This window comes from Plectropomus leopardus, chromosome 22 (genome assembly GCF_026936395.1).
Source record: "Plectropomus leopardus strain MGB_pleo_1.0 chromosome 22, ASM2693639v1, whole genome shotgun sequence".
Classification (NCBI taxonomy): Eukaryota; Metazoa; Chordata; class Actinopteri; order Perciformes; family Serranidae; genus Plectropomus; species Plectropomus leopardus.
In genome coordinates this window covers 1500411-1519207 of record NC_142197.1, presented here as the reverse complement: position 1 = coordinate 1519207, position 18797 = coordinate 1500411, and the positions used below count along the sequence as shown (strand labels likewise).

The 18797-nt window shown below is 40.4% G+C and overlaps 2 protein-coding genes across 2 annotated transcripts; one reads left to right on the top strand and one right to left on the bottom strand.

Moving 5' to 3' along the window:
- The first annotated feature begins 265 nt into the window (after window positions 1-265).
- On the top strand, window positions 266-5485 carry kin (Kin17 DNA and RNA binding protein). Its single transcript, XM_042511157.2, has 12 exons — window positions 266-526; window positions 656-750; window positions 1728-1771; window positions 1852-1974; window positions 2470-2654; window positions 2727-2775; window positions 2859-2910; window positions 3000-3123; window positions 3619-3741; window positions 3860-3959; window positions 4108-4208; window positions 5200-5485. Exons 1-12 carry the CDS (start codon window positions 413-415, stop codon window positions 5257-5259), a joined length of 1170 nt encoding a protein of 389 aa, XP_042367091.1. The 5' UTR covers window positions 266-412; the 3' UTR covers window positions 5260-5485.
- On the bottom strand, window positions 5387-17808 carry itih2 (inter-alpha-trypsin inhibitor heavy chain 2). Its single transcript, XM_042511159.2, has 21 exons — window positions 17542-17808; window positions 16344-16376; window positions 16011-16049; window positions 14876-15048; window positions 14684-14788; window positions 14086-14248; window positions 13860-13967; window positions 13235-13363; window positions 12447-12563; window positions 12133-12301; window positions 11349-11474; window positions 10744-10925; window positions 9910-10095; window positions 9657-9796; window positions 8880-9052; window positions 8062-8223; window positions 7823-7936; window positions 7539-7737; window positions 6806-6978; window positions 6369-6480; window positions 5387-5816 (listed from the first exon to the last, which is right to left on the bottom strand). The coding sequence occupies exons 1-21, from the start codon at window positions 17653-17655 to the stop codon at window positions 5669-5671; spliced, it is 2865 nt and encodes a 954-aa protein (XP_042367093.2). The 5' UTR covers window positions 17656-17808; the 3' UTR covers window positions 5387-5668.
- Between the last annotated feature and the right edge of the window lie 989 nt (window positions 17809-18797).

Below are 18797 nucleotides of genomic sequence, written 5' to 3'. Positions count from 1 at the left end.
ATGCCTGTGGATTTTTGTCCTCTTTTTGCACATTTTTTAATTTTTTTGTCGAGTTCTATATAATAATAATAATACTTTTATATTTTTGGAAGATACCAATATTAAAACATATTTGGCCGCTGGTGAAATGTATAATAAAAACCTGGCATGTTCACACTCCATTGTTGAAAGCATATAATAAAGCTGAACGATATTTCTATTTTTTATCACGTTAAAACGAGTCCGTGAACGCGACTCAAGATATCGCGAGTGTTTAAGCCCATGCGCGAGACGATGACGTTAGCCACGCGGAAACTGTTTACGATAGCAGTCGGTGTGTTTTTGGTCCACAGCGGCGGCTCGAGCGGTTTTTGTGTTTAAACCGATTGAACTCAGGTGTTTTCGGGTGTTTGGGGGTTAATATTCGCTGAGGATGGGGAAAGCGGATTTTCTGTCTCCTAAAGCGATAGCTAACCGGATTAAATCCAAAGGTCTGCAGAAGTTACGCTGGTATTGTCAGATGTGTCAGAAACAGTGTCGAGATGAGGTAAAATCTTCCTGAAATCCGCCTTATTTCTGCTTATTTCTGCTTATTTCTGCTTATTTCTGCTTATTTCTGCTTATTTCTGCGTATTTGTTGTGTGTTGTGACGTTTAAAGTGTTTTTGGGTTTTCAGAATGGCTTTAAATGTCACTGCATGTCGGAGTCCCACCAGAGACAGCTGCTGCTCGCCTCCGAGGACCCCAACAAGTTCATGGACTATTTCTCCGAGTGAGTTCATTAATGTGATCTATTCACGGAGCAGGACTCCGGCACGTTAGGGACTGTTCGGTATTTATGAGGGGGGGGGGGAAGCGGGAGGCACGTTAAATGATTTTTAAGAACTGTTGAATTAGTATGTTTTTCATTTTGGCTGGATTTTTTAAATTTACTATTATTATTTTACTACCAATAAAAAAATAAATAAAAACATGCTTACCTGCGGGTATGGAAGGCATATTTTATTATTTTTTCTTTGACATTATTTGGCGTTTTATAAAAAATATTGGCATGAAAAGAAAACAAGATTATGATTTTGTTGTTGTTTGTTTTTTTTTTTTTTTATATATATTGAGACAAATATTAACAAGATATTACTTCTGACAGACACAGTGCAGACATATACATCTGGTGATCAAGTAATTTCTCTATTATTTTTTTTTTTTAAATTCATATTTGTTTTAATTTTTCATCATTTAATTTTTAGTTCTTTTTTGTCTTTTTTGCAATTGAGATAAACATTATGTACAACAGATTACATATTATATACATGGTACATACGTATAAAAGTAATTTTTTATGCTTGTTAAATATTTCTTTTTTTTTAGTTTTAGTTTTTTGGGGTGTTTTTTTTTTCTATTTTTAAAATAAAAACAAACATATTACACCTGACTTGTATGATACATACTGGTAATCAACAATGTTTATAATATACGGCACATATGACTTCCAAACTTCATGTCTCTCATCAGAAAATAAACTAATCTGATATTAAAATAGTGGTATTTCCTCAAAATCGCTTTATTCTTCGTCTCATTTAAAATGTGTTAAAAAATAAAGCGTTTTCGCAAACTAACCAGCAACACGACAAGAGTGAAAAACCACCGAGGCGTTTTTCATCTCCAAGATTTCAGCTTCATCTTTAAAGTTTTAAAAATACACAACAGTCCCTTAGCGGTGTGTTTGAGTTCAGTTTTTTTTCCCCACAGCGAGTTTAAAAACGACTTCCTGGAGCTGCTCAGGAGACGTTTCGGTGAGTCGCAGATCCTCCAGGTGTTTGTTTACCTCAGCAGCTGTTTACCTGCAGCTGATTCAGTGTGTTTCTCACCGCAGGAACCAAACGAGTTCACAACAACATCGTCTACAACGAGTACATCAGCGACAGAGAGCACGTCCACATGAACTCCACGCAGTGGGAGACGCTCACCGACTTCACCAAGTGGCTCGGCAGAGAAGGTGAACCGAGTCCTCCAAAATAAAACTTTCTGTTTTTTCTTCTAACCGTAAACAACTTCAGCATGAAATATTTAGGAAAAGCAGCTGGACACGCGACAGCTTCCAGAAGAATCAGCTCTTTTAAAATTAACGGTTTAAAAGTATTTAGAGAATGGTTAGAAATTATGGGGTTAATATTACAGAAATTAATAACCAAGACACATTTAAAAAAATTAAATGTTTGTACTTTGTTTGATCTTAAAAAAAATCAACATTGTCTTTAAATAAATCATGAAAGTTACATGATCACCAGATGTACATGTATGTGCCGTGAGCGCCATGTGTAATATGTTATAAATAATTCTTGTTTCAATTTTAAAAAATACAAAATAAAATAAGTCCAAATATATGTAAATATATCATTTAAAGCAGCGGCCAAAATATTTAGACAGCAGACATTAAAAACATGATTATTTAAATGTGTAATAATAATAATAAGACGCATGTTGCCGTTAGGTTTCTGCAAGGTGGACGAGACCCCGAAAGGCTGGTACGTTCAGTACATCGACCGCGACCCCGAAACCATCCGCCGCCAAGAGGAGCAGGCGAGGAAGAAGAAGCAGGAGCTGGACGACGAGGAGCGCAGCGCCAAGTTCATCGAGGAGCAGGTCCGCCGAGGCCGCGACAACAAAGAGACGGACGTGAGTACCCGAAACCGTACGCGCCAAATTTATCTAAAAAAGATCAATAACAATGATATTTCTCTCCTGCAGGAAACTCCAGTTTACACGGAGCTGAAACGCGAAAGTGAAGAAGAAAAAGGTCCGTTTTTCTCTTTTCTCTTTTTTGGTCACATTTCTGTTTTAAACTTCTTTTTTCACACTGACACGTTTTTTTTTCTGCAGTCGCTTTCAACCTCGGCGCCTCCTCATCCGTAGCCGGCCCGTCCAAGTCAAGGTAGGACGGTCTGAGCGTGTCTCTGGTGTCTCTGGGAAACGTTTGAGCGCGTCTGATGTGATATTTGTGTCCGCTCTGCGTCTCCGTAGTTCCGCTCTGAGTGCGAGCGCCCTCCGAGCGGCAGCAGCATCGGCCGCCACCAAGAGGAAAGACACGAGCTCAGACAGCAGAGCGGAGAAGAAGAAGAAGTCTGCTCTGGAGGAGATCATAGAGGTACGGAGGAGGATGTTAAAGAAATCCTGAAAGTTTGGGAAAAGTCATGGAAATCTGGAAAGTTTTCTTTAGCAAAAATCAATTTCCATTTTTTTCTATCAAAATTGCAAAAAAAAATTCGAGAAACAAAAAAAGTGAAAAAATTCTTTAAAAATCACCGTTTTTTTTTTTTTAAATGGCCAGTGTTTTCCCAAGAAAATCGCTAAAGAAAATCTTTAGAGAAAAAAAGGCCAAAAGTTTTTCAAGAAAATACACCTTTACTTTAAAATTCACCAAAAAATTTCAAATGAACAAAAACGAATCTCCAATCTCTCTAATCCTGTTCTGAGTTCTTTTTTTTTTAAATATCTTTTTAAAAGCGTTTATATGTGAAAAAGAACCAATAAGGAGTAACAGTGTTTGTTTTGGTCTCTGAAATTTTCCTCAGAGGCCTGGAAATGTTTTGGTAAAAAAGAGTTTGAGTTTTTTTGTTGATTGCGGCTGTTTTTTGTGCAGATGGAGGAGAAGAAGAAGCAGCAGTCGGTCAGGACGGATTATTGGCTGCAGCCGAACATCGTGGTCAAAGTCATCACCAAGAGGCTGGGAGAGAAGTACCACAAGAAGAAGGCCGTCATCGCGGTGAGGGAAAAAACGCGTCGTGTTTGTGTGACGGCGAGAGAAAGACGGCGCGTTGCTGATCACCGTGGATTATTTTATTATTATTATTTTATTTTACTTTATTTATTTTTATTTGCAGGAGGTGCGAGACAAATACGGAGCGGTGGTGAAGATGATCGACTCTGGAGACAAACTGAAACTGGACCAGAATCACTTGGAGACGGTCATACCTGCACCAGGTAAACTAACCAAAACCATTTAACCCTTTATTAGTCACAAAAACTCTGCAGATTTTAAATATTAAACTGATGGACGGTGGAGTCATCGCGTCCCTCGGCTGGACTTTCTGTCCTCCTCAGCGTCTCGTTGTCGTTAAACTCCCTGCAGGTAAACGAGTTTTGATCCTGAACGGTCCGTACAGAGACACGGAGGCTCTGCTGGAGGGAATCGACGAGAAAAACTTCAGCGCCACGCTCACGCTCGACTCGGTGCGTATTTCTACACGTCTCACATCGGCCAAAAACTGCAGCTGACCCACAAAATGTATTCCTTTATCATCAAACATACGCCTGTATATTGAAAATTAAATATTTTTCTTTTTGTTTTCTATTTCCTGTTCGAGTTCAGATCAACGGTTTCACCAAAATAACAAAAATCATATTTTCTTATTTGTGTCAGGGATTATTTCGCCTTGCAGATAGTTTTGCACGATTCAAAGTACCATGTGCAGATGTGAGGAAGTGCACGTAAAATTAGAGCTGTGCACGTAAAATTAGAGCTGTGCACGTAAAATTATTCAACGGTGAGACTTCGAACGCCTTTCACACACAAACAAACAACATTTTCTCAGTGAAAAACACATTTTTAACACTGCAGCATGAAAAAACGACTGACAGAGTTTTCTATCAGAATTTTGACACTTTTTTCTTGTAAATTTACAATATTAATCTCATAATATTAGGGCTTAATTTACGAGTTTCGCTCATAATATTGAAATTTGTTTTTGTAAATTTATGAGTTTAGTATCATAATTATTTGACTTTTATTCCCGTGAACTTACAAGTTTACATATCTCACTAATAGGACTTAATTCTCCTAAATTTTTTTCTCAGAATAATAAACTTTTTGGCATGTAAATTTACAAGGTCATTGTCACAGTAATACAACTTTTTATGAGTTAAATCTCGTAATATTGCAACTTTATTTTTGTAAGTTTAATTTTTTTCTCATAAACTCTCAACAACTTTTTTGTCTTGTAAATTTATGACTGTAATATAATAATAATGTGGCTTTTTTCTCGTAATTTTTCGAGTTTAATATGGCAATGTTGCGATTTTTTAAAACTTAAATTTTCAATTTTAATATTGTGATATTGAAACTTTTTTCTAATAAATTTACGAGTTTAACCTCGTAATATCACAACTTTATTCTCATAAATTTGTAATTATTTTTCGTGTTTTCATATCTTCTGTTTTTTAGGGTAAACAAAGAGGGAAGAGAGTGGACGTCGCTTATGAGGATTTCTCCAAACTGGCCTGAAAAAAACGACGTTCCCGCTCGACGCTCAGGGACTCTACTGTGTCAGAGTTACTTTCCCATGATGCACCTGTACATACCCACACCCGCCACCGTGCTCCCAGTGAGTCGTCACAAACTCAGAGAAATGTCAAATCAAAGTTTTGTTTTTTATTTTGTATTCATGTTCAAGTTGATCTTTAACATTTTTGGTGTAAATTTTTGTCCAAATAAATTCAAGAAAAAGTGACTTTTTTTTGTTCTTTGTGGAAAAAACGATCAAAGAAACGTTTCAATTTTTAACGAAAACAGAATAAATTCAGTGAATGAACGTGCACACAAACACCCGTGGGAACAAAAACACGTCTTCCTCACTCTTTTTAAACGGGTGTGACGGACTTGAAAGCGTGGACTCCGGCGTGTGCGTGGCGGCTCAGAGTGGCGGCAGGAAGCTGTTGAGGTCGGGGACGATGTAATCGCTGTAGTGGCCGTCGATGAAGCCTTTCCCGCTGTTGTGGATGAACCAGCAGTAAATGTTGGAGCCGCGCCGCTTATCGCGCCTGTAGTCCTTCTGCCAGCCCCTAAAAAACACACACACACACACACACACACACACACACACACACACACACACACACACACACACACACACACACACACACACAAATGTGTTCAGAAATCAGCTTGTGTGCTGGAATGTAACTAATTACATTTACTCAAGTAGTACTCAGTACAAATTTGAATTACTTTCACTTTACTTGAGTATTTTATTTTCATATCACTTCATACTTTTACTTCACTAAATTTCAGAGGGAAATATTTTAACTTAAAACTACTTTACTTTACTTACTTTACAAATTAAGAATTTTAAATTAAAAAACTCTAGTTAATAAAATATGATGTTATAAATTCATTTTCCAAACAGTTTAATAAATATGTAATGCTTTTTCAATTAAAAAAAAAAGTGTTGTGGGTGTTTTTTTTCATTCATTTTTTTGTATTAAATAATTTTGAGTTTGATGGGTGTTTTTGAAAAATTTTTCCAAAAATTTTATTATTATTATTAATTTATTTTATTTATTCAGCAAACTTTTGACTTTTTTTCTGCAGATTTTTCTGCATTGGGTACGTACCTGGTGACGAGCAGCCTGTTGCCCTTCACCTCCATGGTGGCCTCCTTCTTCAGAGGGTCGAGTCCTTCGTGCACGTCGTACACGCTCACGTCCGGCTCTCTGGAGAACTGGCCTGAGGGTCACACACAGTTTCAGCTTCAGATCCAACAGTTAAAGACGATTTTCACCGATTTAATGAAGATCTTCACTTAAAACTCAGCCGTCTCTGCAGCAGAAAGATATTCCTCTTTTAAACTGATGCTACGTGAGCAGAGAAAACGTTTAAACCTGTGAACCCGAGCGCATGGGTTTGTTTTATTTGGGAAAAATAAAAATTAGCACCATGGCAAGAAATTTTAATTCATTTTAATTTCATTTTAACTTAAGTTCTTGTCATTTGTTATGTCTTATTAATTATTTATGTGTCTTTTTTTATTCCTGCGCGCTCAGAGACGTACCGATGAGTCCGTGGACCAGAGGCGAGTACTGGTTCTCGTTGGGGATGTAGATCCCGAGGAAGTCGACGTTGACGGGATGTTTCTTCCACACGCGGTGCAGCAGCACCATCACCTGGATGTTGTTGTTTATTATGACGGAAACATGAGAGTTTTTCACGATGGAGATCCTCACTCTGAAACACACAAACCGACACAAAGCGAAAGGACAGCATGAGACACAACTGTCCTCTGATGTCATTAAAACAGCGCTCCTGAAATGGCAATTTCCAGGCCTGGAAAAGTTCTGGAAAACTAAGACATACCCTAAAAAACATCATCAACTTTTTAAAAGAAAAAAAGGAAAGGGAAAAAAAACGCCATGTTTTTAAATCATCAAAAAAATTCAAAAAATCAAGAAAAAAATTTAAAAATTCTTTAAAAATCACCAACAAATCGAAAGAAATAAATCTTTAGAAATCACACAGATGTTTTAAAGGAAAGACAACTGCCATAATTATTACTTTATAAATCCCCTAAACAAAAAAAAAATCAAGAAAAAAATTGCCAATATTTTTATTTAAAAACTGGCAAAAATTTAAAAGAAAAAGAAAATTGCCACAGTTTTTCTTTAAAATCACAAACAAAAAAAAACCCAAATGTCTAAGAGACAAAAAAATAAAAATCACGCAGAAACTTATTAATAAAAAAAGTTGAAAATTCTTTTATCTTCACAAATCAGCGTCCTGACAGTTACCCGTCCTGCGTGATGTCCGCCGTGGCCCCCCAGGTGAAGGAGTGGTTGCTGCTGCTGTCGCTCACGGCGATGCTGTCGGTGCTGACGGTCACAGCGACTCCGTCAGGCTGGTAGTACACGGAGATGGCGCCAAAGTAAGTGCTGAGTTTGCTTTTGTGCGGCTGCTTGGAGCCGACGAGCCGCCCGTTTACCGCCAAACCTTCAGGAGGGACGGATCCGCTTTATTCGTGTGTCAGATATCTGTGCACAGCTGGTGCGTGTGTGCGTGCGTGTGTGTGTGTTACCTGTTCCCGAGTCCGACAGCAGGTTGAGGATGTGACCGGGTGTGGAGTCGACGTTGAAGCAGACGTCCATGTTGCTTCTGGGCAGGTGGACGATGAAGTGAGGGTCGTTATCCACTGAGCGAGAAACACTGAGCTCGTCACACACGCAGAGCATTCAGCGGGAGGACTGTGTGTGAGTGTGTGTGTGTGTGTGTGTGTGTGTGTGTGTGTGTGTGTGTGTGTGTGTGTGTGTGTGTTACCTAGGTTGACCTGTTGAGGAAGGGCCCACTCCTCCGGACCCTTCGCCGCCTGGCTCGGGGGCGCCGTGGTGGTCATCTGGACCCAGGGGGGAGGCTGGTAGAGAACTCGCACCGGAGCCAGACCGTTAGACGATGAGCCTCCTCCTCCTAGTCCTCCCATACCTGCACACACACACACACACACACACACACACACAGGTAACACAGGTGTCATTTCATCAGCAAATCTGTCTGTACTGATTTTAGGTATATTTTTAGTAATTTTCTTTTTTTCCTCCAAATTTTTATTTATTTACTTATTTATTTATTAGGATTGTTGTCCACTGATTGGCAAGTTTTTTTCTGTTTATTTTGCATTTCTTTGTTAACATTTTTCTTTTAATTTTTATAAATTATGTTAGCTTGGTTTTGTTGTTATTTATTTTTTCTTCATTTTTATTCCTTTTTTTTCTTACATTGATAGGAGGTCTGTTGGCTTTATGACCTCTCCACAAGTTTTATTCTTCATTATCTAAATTTTATGCAGTCTTATGTATACAAATAAATTATCATTATTATGATTAGTAGTAGTAGTAATTTTTTAAATCCCCATCACAAAAGATAATAACAATGCTAACAATGTTATAATAATAGATTACTGTTGTTATTGTTATTATTATTATTATCATTATTTATTGTGATAATGATTTCAGCAGCATTGTCGAATATACATTTGCCTCTAAATCTAGCTGCAGATCTGCTTTAAATTTAAAGCAAACGACATTAAAAATCCAGTTTCAGCATCAACCGGTGTGAGGAGCGATTCTCCTGTCGGGCACCTGAGCAGCAGCCGTGTTTGGGGTCCTTCGGGGAGTCGGCCAGCAGCCTCTCTTTGGCGTCCTCGCTCTCCACCAGCAGAGCGGTGAGCGGTGTGACGAACTGGTGCTCTACGGCCAGCGCCATGATCCGCTGGGTGATCTTCCTCTTTTTGGCAGCGGTCGGAGCCAAAGACCTGCAGGAGAGACGCAACGCAAACAATAACTGACAATAATTCACTTATTTCTGCAAAACCCTCATTTACTGATGGAGCTGATGCAGAACCCAGATTTTATATTCTATTCTAAATGTCCTTAAATTGGAGAAATGTCCCAAAATCATCGAAATGTCCCATAATCTTAGAAACCCCCAAAATCCCAAAAACGTCACAAAATCACAGAAATGTCCTAACATCCGAGGAATGTTCTAAATCCAAACAAATGTCCTTAAATCCAAGAAATGCCCTTAAATCCTAAAAATGAGATCAGAGAAATCAGAGAAATATCCTAAAATTGTAGAAATTCACAAAAAAAAAATCCTAAAATCAAAGACAAATCCTACAAACGTCCTAAAATCCTCTAAATTTCCTAAATCCAAAAAAGTCCTAAAATGTGAAAGATGTCCTTGAATCCTAGAAACCTGCATGTGGCTGCTGTGTTTGGCCCCTGGCCCCCTGTCATTTTGTAAAACTGGCCCCTAAGCAGAGTGATTTGAGTGTCCCCGTTTAAACTCATTTTTTTCCAAATTTTCTTCATCGTTTTTGGACAGTGTCTCACTGCGTGTGTCCTCGAGCGTCTCACCTCTCGGCGATCAGCTGTTTGATGGTGATGTACGCCCACAGCTGTCTGGCGAAGCCCGTGAAGGAGTGCTGCTGTTTGGCCAGCTCCGTGTCCAGCTCCGCCATGTCCCCCTCCGTCTCCAGGGTGATGTCCAGACGGGCCTGCGGGACCGGAGGACACTGCCGGTGAGTGTGTGTTCATGTTGTTAGCACCTGCTGGTGTGTGTGTGTGTGTGTGTGTGTGTGTGTGTGTGTGTGTGTGTGTGTGGACTCACGGCGGACGCGGTGGTGAAGCTGGTCAGCGTGTCGCTGTCTGACGGCAGCACTTTTCCCGCCACCACCAGCTCAGAGCCGCTGAAGAACTTATCAAAACGGTTCTGAGTGACGTCAGAGACCGAGTCCTCCGGGAACTGGACCGTGATCCTCCTCAGCAGGGGGGAGGACACCTGGCTGTAAAACGTCTGCAGGGAGGAGGAGGAGAGAGGAGGAGGAGGAGTGAGGAGAGAGAGGAGGAGGAGAGAGAGAGGAGGAGGAGAGAGGAGAGAGAGGAGGAGGAGGGGGGGGGGAGAGGTGGAGGAGGAGGGGGAGGAGGAGGAGGAGGAGGAGGGAGGAGGAGGGAGGAGGAGGAGGAGGAGGAGGAGGAGGAGGAGGAGGAGGAGGAGGAGGAGAGGAGGAGGAGGAGGAGGAGAGAGGAGAGGAGGAGGAGAGAGAGGAGGAGGAGGAGGAGAGGAGGAGGAGGAGGGGGAGGAGGAGAGAGAGGAGGAGGAAGAGGAGGAGGAGAGAGGAGAGAGAGGAGGAGGAGGAGGAGGAGGAGGAGGAGGAGGAGGAGGAGTGAGAGGAGGAGGAGGAGGAGGGGGAGGAGGAGAGAGAGGAGGAGGAAGAGGAGGAGGAGAGAGGAGAGAGAGGAGGAGGAGGAGTGAGGAGAGAGAGGAGGAGGAGTGAGGAGTGAGGAGAGAGAGGAGGAGGAGTGAGGAGTGAGAGGAGGAGGAGGAGGAGGAGGAGGAGAGAGAGGAGGAGGAGGAGAGGGTTTGTTATTCTGTCCTAACTGACTGTCATTGTCACAAATATTTGTATAAATAAAACTTAAAGAGAAAAAAAAGTCGTGGTACCCGCAGCTGCTCGGCGGCGTCGTGGTTGGCGTAGATCCTCTGAGCCATGCCCCTGTTCTCCATGGCGATCCGCTCCAGGAAGTCGTAGTCCACGTCGAAGCCGATGCCGAGCGAGAAGAGAGAGAACTCCTCCCTCATCACTCGCTTCACGTTCTTCTGGATGGTGCTCAGCTTAATCTCTCCTGCGGGACAATCACCTCCGCTCAAAATCAGTGACTCGACTCAACGCGTCCGGTGTCACCTCATCTCCTAAAATCTGAGAAATGCACTAAAATACTAGAAATAACTTAAAATCTTAGAATTAACCTAAAATCCTTGAAACATCCTAAAATCCTAAAAAATCTTAAAATCTTAGAATTTACTAATAATGTTAGAAATGAAAAAAAAACTTAGAAATGACTTGAAAATCTTAGAAATATTCTTAAATCCTAAAAATGCCCTAAAATCTTACAAACGTCCTAAAATCTCAGAAGCATGTATGGGCCGCTGTGACTTTTATCTCGATGTTTATTTCTTCCTCAGGGCGATGAGCTGCTAAACCTGGGGGCGGAGTTTAATTTGGTCGTCGGGGACGACAGAGAATCTGTTGACAGAGGCGGTCTTACCCACAGTGGGGTCTCCGTCAGACACCAGGATGATCATGGAGACGGAGCGAGGGTCGATCAGCCCCTGATTGGACGCCCTCACCAGCATCTGCACCGCTCTCATCAGAGCCTCGTTGATGTTGGTGCCTGGGGTCAAAGGTCAGGAAAAAACAGCCATAACTGGTCTCCGGTTATAAGATCAATAACAAAAGGCTTTACTTCAGTGGTATTCAACTTATGGCCCATGGGCCAAATCTGGCCTCTGATAGGGTGCCAGGTGGCCTCCGGTCATTTCCTAATTCACAGTAAAACAGTGATTAGTCTCCATACGGTGCCAGAGAGCATAAAACTGCATCAAAATAGAGCCTGCTGATCAAAACAAAATCACAGAAAAGTGCTAAAATCCTAAAAATATCCTAAAATACGAGAAAAATCCTATAATTCGAGAAATGTCCTAAAATCCTGGAAATGTCCAAAAATTCCGTGCAGAATCCTAAAATCAGAAAATGACTTAAATTCCCAGAAATGTTTTAAAATCTAAGAAATGTCCAAAAATCTTAAAGTGTCCTAAAGTCCTAAAAATGTCCGAAATTCCTATAAATGTCCTGAAATCCTAGAATTGTCCCTAAAATCCTGGACATTTCTCAAAATCCTGAAATTCCTAGCAATATCCTAAACTCCAAGAAACATCCTAAAATTCTTCTAAAATTGTCCTAAAATCCTAGAAACCTGCTCTGCTGTCAAAAAGTGGCCCCCGGGGAAAGCGAATCTCGCCGCTCTTCTTGATGAAAACGCTGCGTCGTACCTCCGTTGGGTTTGATGTTCTGGATGTATTTCTTGGCGTCGCCGATCTGGATGGACGAGGCGGGGACCAGCTCCTCGCTCCAGCAGCGCACGTTGTGGTTGAAGTCGATGATGCTGAAGTGGTCGTCGATAGTGAGGTCGTCCAAAATGGCCTGCATCGCCTCCACCGTCTGCGGGAGGAGTTTAATGTTAGTTTAATGCATTCTGCAGAGCGGCCACACGGGGGCGGCGTTTCACAGAGCGAGCGGTGGAGGGCGAACGGGGCGATGTTGGAGGGGTCAAAGTGCGCAAAACTTGATTTAAACCACGACTGACCTGCTTCATCTTGACTCCCCACATGGATCCGCTGACGTCGATGACGAACACGATGTTTTTAGGAAGAGGCGAGAGGTTGGAGGGAGCGAAGAACTGCACAAAGTGGCCGTCTGACACCTGGAGGAAACGGCGCCGGCTCAAACCATCATCTCCAAACCGCTTACAGTCGTATTCAGGGTTCATGCACATTTTTACCAATAACTTTCCAGGACTTTTCCAGGAATTTGAGGCAAATTTTAAAGACCAAACATGCTGATGCTCCTTATCGGTTTCTTTTTAATTTCTTTATATTAGCTTTTTAAAATATGTATTATTAAAAATAACAATAAATCCAGGGCAGGATTAGAACTGAATATTGTAACTGTATATAAAATGGGAAAAAATGGGGTTTTTTTTATTTAAACATTTTTGGGGATTTCTAAAGGAAGAAAGAAACTGACTTTTTTTCTTTCCAGAAACTGTTATTTTCACCGCTGATTTTTAAAAAAATATGGCACATTTTCTTAAAATAAAAAAGAAAACATTTATCACCACCAGAAACTGTAAAACCGAAAATCATCGTTGGATTTTATTTGAACACATCATGTATTATTATACAGGTTTTTGGAATAAAATTTCATACCTTTCCAAAACTTTCCAGGTATATTTAGTTTTACAAAACTTTTCCAGGTTTTTCATGACGTGCGAACCCTGAATAATTATTGAAAAAGTTGCCCAGTGAGGCTTTAAACAGTATTTTATTTTTGAGTGTGTGTGTGTGTGTGTGTGTGTGTGTGTGTGTGTGATACCTGGAGCTCCCCGGCGTTGCTGTCTCGGTTCACATCATATCTGACGGTGAAGACGCCGTCGATGGCGCTGCCCGTGCAGTTGTCACACTTCCTCTGCTGCTGGAGGTTCGGCTTGAAGACGATATGAGCCTGGAGACACACGAGACACGACGAGTGAGACACTCAGATCCTGCCGACACACGCTGAAGACGTTATTATCACCTCTTTCTGTTTGTTGTTACATCGTCAAATTAAAGCTAAAGGCGATAAAACGACAACGATATCAATCGCGATTGGAGCGGACATGTCCAACAGCCCGCTCCAACTGGAGTAGTTTTACAAACTGTCTCGTTCCTGTCAGGTTTTCCACAAAACACCTGTTTTTGCGCGTGACCAGTACGCACCGAGGTGGCTATTAATGGCGCCCGTCCCACTGATTCATCACGTGTATCTGTAAGTCAGGCTTCACCAACTGGCGGACCGCGGTCCGGATCCGGACCAAAATTCAAAATTTGTCCTACGCGGACCCGTGGCCAAGTTGTAATAAAATGTAAGAATGAGAACAATATTTTTTGAGGAGTAGCGCTGGGGAATTAATCGAAAAATAACGTAAAGATCTGGTTCTGTGCGTGTTTTCAGGTCTCACTTTGTCTTTGGAAGACGTGACTTTGATCTGCCCTCCAAACTGCTCCCCGAGGGTGTCCGGCGTCTGCACCATGGAGATCCCCTTCGGCTCAAAGATGTACACGTCCACCTGAGGAGACACCGGGTCAGAGACGACTGCAGGGACACACACACACACACACACACACACACACACACACACACACACACACACACACACACACACACACTTGTGACGACCTTCTCACCTGGAACTGTGGCACGAGCCTGCCGGGCTGCAGGTACAGCGAGTGCTCGTAGAAGCCCAGCCTCCGCTGCATCATCTCCTGGTAGTGGAGCTCAAACTCGATGTTGCTGCCGGGAGGGACGTGGACTTCTGTCTTAAATGTCTCCAAGTCCTGTGAGTTCGCCCTGTGACACAGAGACGTTTCAGTCTGTGTGAAGCTGTCACACACATGAGGTGTTAAAGTGCATAAAACAGCATCAAAACAGAGCTTGGTAATCAAAAAAAAAAGAGCCAGAGGAGGATCCCCCACATCCCCCAACAGAGGTCCTAGCTAAGACCCTAATGTCCTAAAATCCTAAAACTGTCCAAAATTCCTAGAAATATGCTAAAACCCTAGAAAGAGCCTTAAATCCTAGAAATTTCTTGAAATCTGAGAAACGACTAAAATCCTAAAAATGTCCTAAAATTCTAGAACCTTCCTAAAAACCCAGAAATGTCCTAAAATCCAGGAAAAGTCCTAAAATCTGAGAAATGTCCTAAAATTCTTGAAAATGTTCTAAAATCCTGGAAACGTCCTAAAATCCTGCAGAGGTTTGAGCTCAGAGAGCTCGCTCCGGTACCTGACGATGCCCGCTGCCTTGCCTCTGGCTCGCGCCTGAGCGTACAGGTTCCTCGCCACCGTCTTCTCCTTCACCGAGCCCACGAAAATGATCCCGTTTACATTCCTGCAGCACGAAAAGTGAAAGGTTAAAACTCTCGAGGACGATCTCTGATCTCGGACGGCTGCGTGGACTGAGCGAATGTGGACTCACATGGTGAAGTTGGTGATGAAGGCTCGTTTGGGGATCTGGACGTTGAAGCCGATGCTCTGAGCTTTGGAGCCCGAGTTGATCACCGAGCTCCTGACGGTGGTGTGAGCGAAACGCGACGTGATGCGGCTCTCCACCTTGTAGCTCCTGACGGTGATGTCATCTCCGCGGATCGCCTGAGCAGCAAAACAAAATGTGCTACTCAAAATTAAGCTTTGAAAAATATTTTATGTTATTTTCTGCTTTCATCAGCCCCAATCATAAATATCAGAATATTCATTAATTTTCAGAATTTTTACCCTTTAAATGTCAGTTTTTTTCATGATGCCACTATGGTTTTGGATGAAAAAAACAAAAAAAACAAAAAGGGAATTATCATCGTGCCACATCGTATCGAATCGTATCGTATCGTATCGTATCGTATCAAACTGTATCATATGAAATCATACCGTACCATACTGCATGATTGCATTAAATCAAATCGTGCCGTACGGTACTGTATCGTATCAGATCAGACCGTATCAAATCGCACTGTAACCGGTCGTACTGCACTATGTCATATCCTATCAAGTTATACCAATTATGTACCAAACTGCACCCCATTGAATCGTACTGTATCATATCGTATTATATGGTATCAGTGAAACTTCACATTTAATTTCATAAAGTTCTGTAGGTTTCTACAATGGTTGGCCGCACACTACGAGCTCCTAAGTTGCTTCTGTTGGTGGCTGGTTGAAGAAAATATGATGCTGTTTTTTGACTTAATGTCAAATCTTCATAATTAATGCAAACAAGGCTTCAAATAATGAGATAAACATATGTAAAAGTAAAGACTGTGGGCAAAATCCAAAGACTTCAGACCATTCTGAATACTCAGATTTTAACTTCTTAAACACTTTTTTTTTTTTTTTTAATTTGATGAAACTTAACAAAAAAAAATGCAGCCGACCTCACACAACCGTCTCGCTGATTAAAAGACAGACAAAAAAGGGGGAAGCGGAGCGGGATCAGTGCAGAACAAAGTCAATAACCCGTCAGTCATGAGAATCTCTCCAAACAGCAGAATATTGACCGTCAGATAAGGTTCAACTCTGTCACAGTGGAGAGGGCTCCAACAACAAGCCCAGAGGCATACCTCAAAGTCTTCCTGCTCCTCGCTGGTCAATATCGCTCTCTGAAACACACACACACACACACACACACACACACACATATGAGCTTCACAGCGTCTTAATCTACTCTCTGAGAGGAGATTATAAATCACAAACTGCTTTTTATTAACACACGGGATCACAATCAGGATCAGATCAGCGGGTTTGTTTGAGGATGCCTTGTTCGTTTTTTGTGTAATCAGTGAGATGCACTCCATGGATCGATCGCTTATTGCAACATCGACCATGAAAGCAAAGCAACAATTGGGGCTTTGAGTTTTACAATCAGACACGTATATAAAGAAGAAAAGTCTCACCTTGTGTCTCAGCCGGTGGTCCTGCACGTGTGACTGGTGCCACAAAGAAAAATAAGGACGAAAACCAGATTAAAAACAATAATTAATTAAATCGTATTTATCCTGATTTTTTTTCTACAACAGTTCAAGAAAATATTGCTGGTATTTTTAACATGTTTTAACCCACATTTAGACAGACATGACAGATAATTCACAGCCTTATCAGCAGTACAAAATGAAGTTTTTCAGTCATTATTAGCTACTTTTATATTAATATTTCAGGTTTATGTGAGTTGTAATAAACGGGCTAAAACATGAAAAAAAATCTTTAGGCACATACTTTTGACATACAGAAGTACATTTTGTAGGGTTTTTTCCCCTAAAAATAAGCACAAAAAATAAATAAATGACAAGAAAATGATCCAAAAATACAGAAAATTAAAAAATATGTATAAATATCTGATGTGACATCATTTCAAAAATATAACTATAATAATAATTCAAAATATAGTTTTCTGGAAACTTCCTTTCCTTTTTTTTTCATAATTCTCAGTCTTTACAAAAACTTATTTTCAGGTAATTTTTTGTCACATTTTACTAATTTCTTACAATTTGTGTGACATTTCTAACTAAATTTCTCATTGACTTTTTTTCTCTGTGTTTTTTCAAGAAATCAAAACAATCTGCTCAGTTTTAAAGGGTTAAATATCTTCTGAGAGGCGTCTGAATGCGGCTCAGGGAGACTGATCTCTATCCAGGTTTTAAACGGTTAAATACTTGCCAAAAAAATCATCCTGTTGTACAAAAGTGAGTTTTTAAGTGGGTTTCAAAGGTCAAAGGTCAGGGCAGGAATTCAGATTTTATTTTAAATTTCATGTACACACAAAAAAGCTCTCAAATTATATACAATTTACTTTTTTTTCAATACTTGTTGAGTCTCATTTCGAATTTTATTTTGTGAAAAAATGATTAAAAAAATGTAAAAAATAAAAAAAGAAAATCATGTATTAATGTCAGATTAAAATGAGGCTGAACAAGCAACAAAAGATGCAAAAATGTATTCCTATACTTTAAAATATTCAGTTTCAGCTCATAAATCACAGCCAATGTGATCATTTCTTTCAGTTAAAAGTGATATCAGTCTAAATATTCTTTTAATTTTTGATTTTTTAAAATATAAAACTCGTCTCCCGCTCCCCGTTAACCCTCTCGGACTCACCCTCTCCTCCTCCCATTCTCCATCAATGACAAACTCGAAGCAGCGGCCCTGTTGGAGCCCCAGGAGCCCCAGGAGCCCCAGGAGGCCCGGGAGCAGCAGCAGCAGACGCCTCATGTTTCCAGGCCTGTGGGCTCAAACACACATAAAAAAAATAAAAGAAGCACACGGAGAGCGCCGCAGACGGTCGTCCTTCTGCAGAGAGCCTGAAAACTGCAGGTTAAACTCCACTGAACTGATCGACTCGCAGCTCCAGTCAATATTTGTTGTTTCATGTGAGCCGGAGGGGAGAAGGAAACTTTGAAACTTGACCTGCGCCGTGGGCCGGACGGTAAATACGACACAGCTGACGCTTTCTCAAACGCAGATTTCACATCGCCCTGATTGTTTTTAGGATCCTGACCGAAACTGACCGACGTGTTGCACGATAATTGATCATTTTCAAATAATTCTCTTTCTGTTTTAAAACTAATATTAAAACTAACATTTTCTTCATCACCTTTTTCTTTCTTTTCTTTCTTTCTCTCTCTTTGTGGGAAATTTCTTGCCAAGTTGCTCAATGCTTTATTCCATGTTTTTGAGAGCAATCAATCCTTTTTGTTTTTTGAAAATTTTCAGAAAATTGGAGAAAAAATAATAAGAAAAAAAATCAAGAAGATAACCAACAAAAATGCAGAAAATTTAAAAAATTATGTAAATATGTATATATATATATATATATATATATATATATATATATATATATATATATATATATATATATAAATATACACATATCTCCAGTGTACAGGAGAAAGATATAATCCTGCATTTTGGCCACAAGATGCCGCCAAACTAAAGTGAACTGCTGCAGCCGGCGCGTCTCCACTCAGTTTAACACCAGCAGCAGATCTGATTGAGTTTTGACTAAATTGTAGATTTTTAGGGAATTAATTGCTTTGAAATTTTTTTTTTTTTTACATGGTAACTGAATAACTGAGCTGAAATAAGAAGAAAAGAATATATACAGTCCAGTTGTTGTAGAATTTGTTCTTATAAATAAATAAATAAGGATTAAATAAATAAATGAAAAATGAAAAAAAACCACCATTATTTAAAAGTATTTTGTTTCGTGATGTCTCCATCATGCTGACGATGGCTTTTTGCAGAAACCTTTTTATTTTGTCAAAGATTCTCATGCAGCAGAGGGGAAAAAAGAAAAAAAGGGGAAAAGGTTACAAGAAAATTACTAAAAGAAATAAACAAAAATAAATAATAAA

Bases quoted from the DNA above. Each gene is read 5' to 3' on its own strand.
- kin (XM_042511157.2), top strand. From the start codon at position 413: ATGGGGAAAGCGGATTTTCTGTCTCCTAAAGCGATAGCTAACCGGATT. The intron at 3,124-3,618 runs GTACGGAGGAGG...TTTTTTGTGCAG, and splicing joins CTCTGGAGGAGATCATAGAG to ATGGAGGAGAAGAAGAAGCA. The intron at 4,209-5,199 runs GTGCGTATTTCT...TCTGTTTTTTAG, and splicing joins CCACGCTCACGCTCGACTCG to GGTAAACAAAGAGGGAAGAG.
- itih2 (XM_042511159.2), bottom strand. From the start codon at position 17,655: ATGAGGCGTCTGCTGCTGCTGCTCCCGGGCCTCCTGGGGCTCCTGGGG. The intron at 14,789-14,875 runs GTGAGTCCACAT...TTCGTGCTGCAG, and splicing joins TTCATCACCAACTTCACCAT to GAATGTAAACGGGATCATTT. The intron at 9,797-9,909 runs GTGAGTCCACAC...CCGGTCCCGCAG, and splicing joins GCTTCACCACCGCGTCCGCC to GCCCGTCTGGACATCACCCT.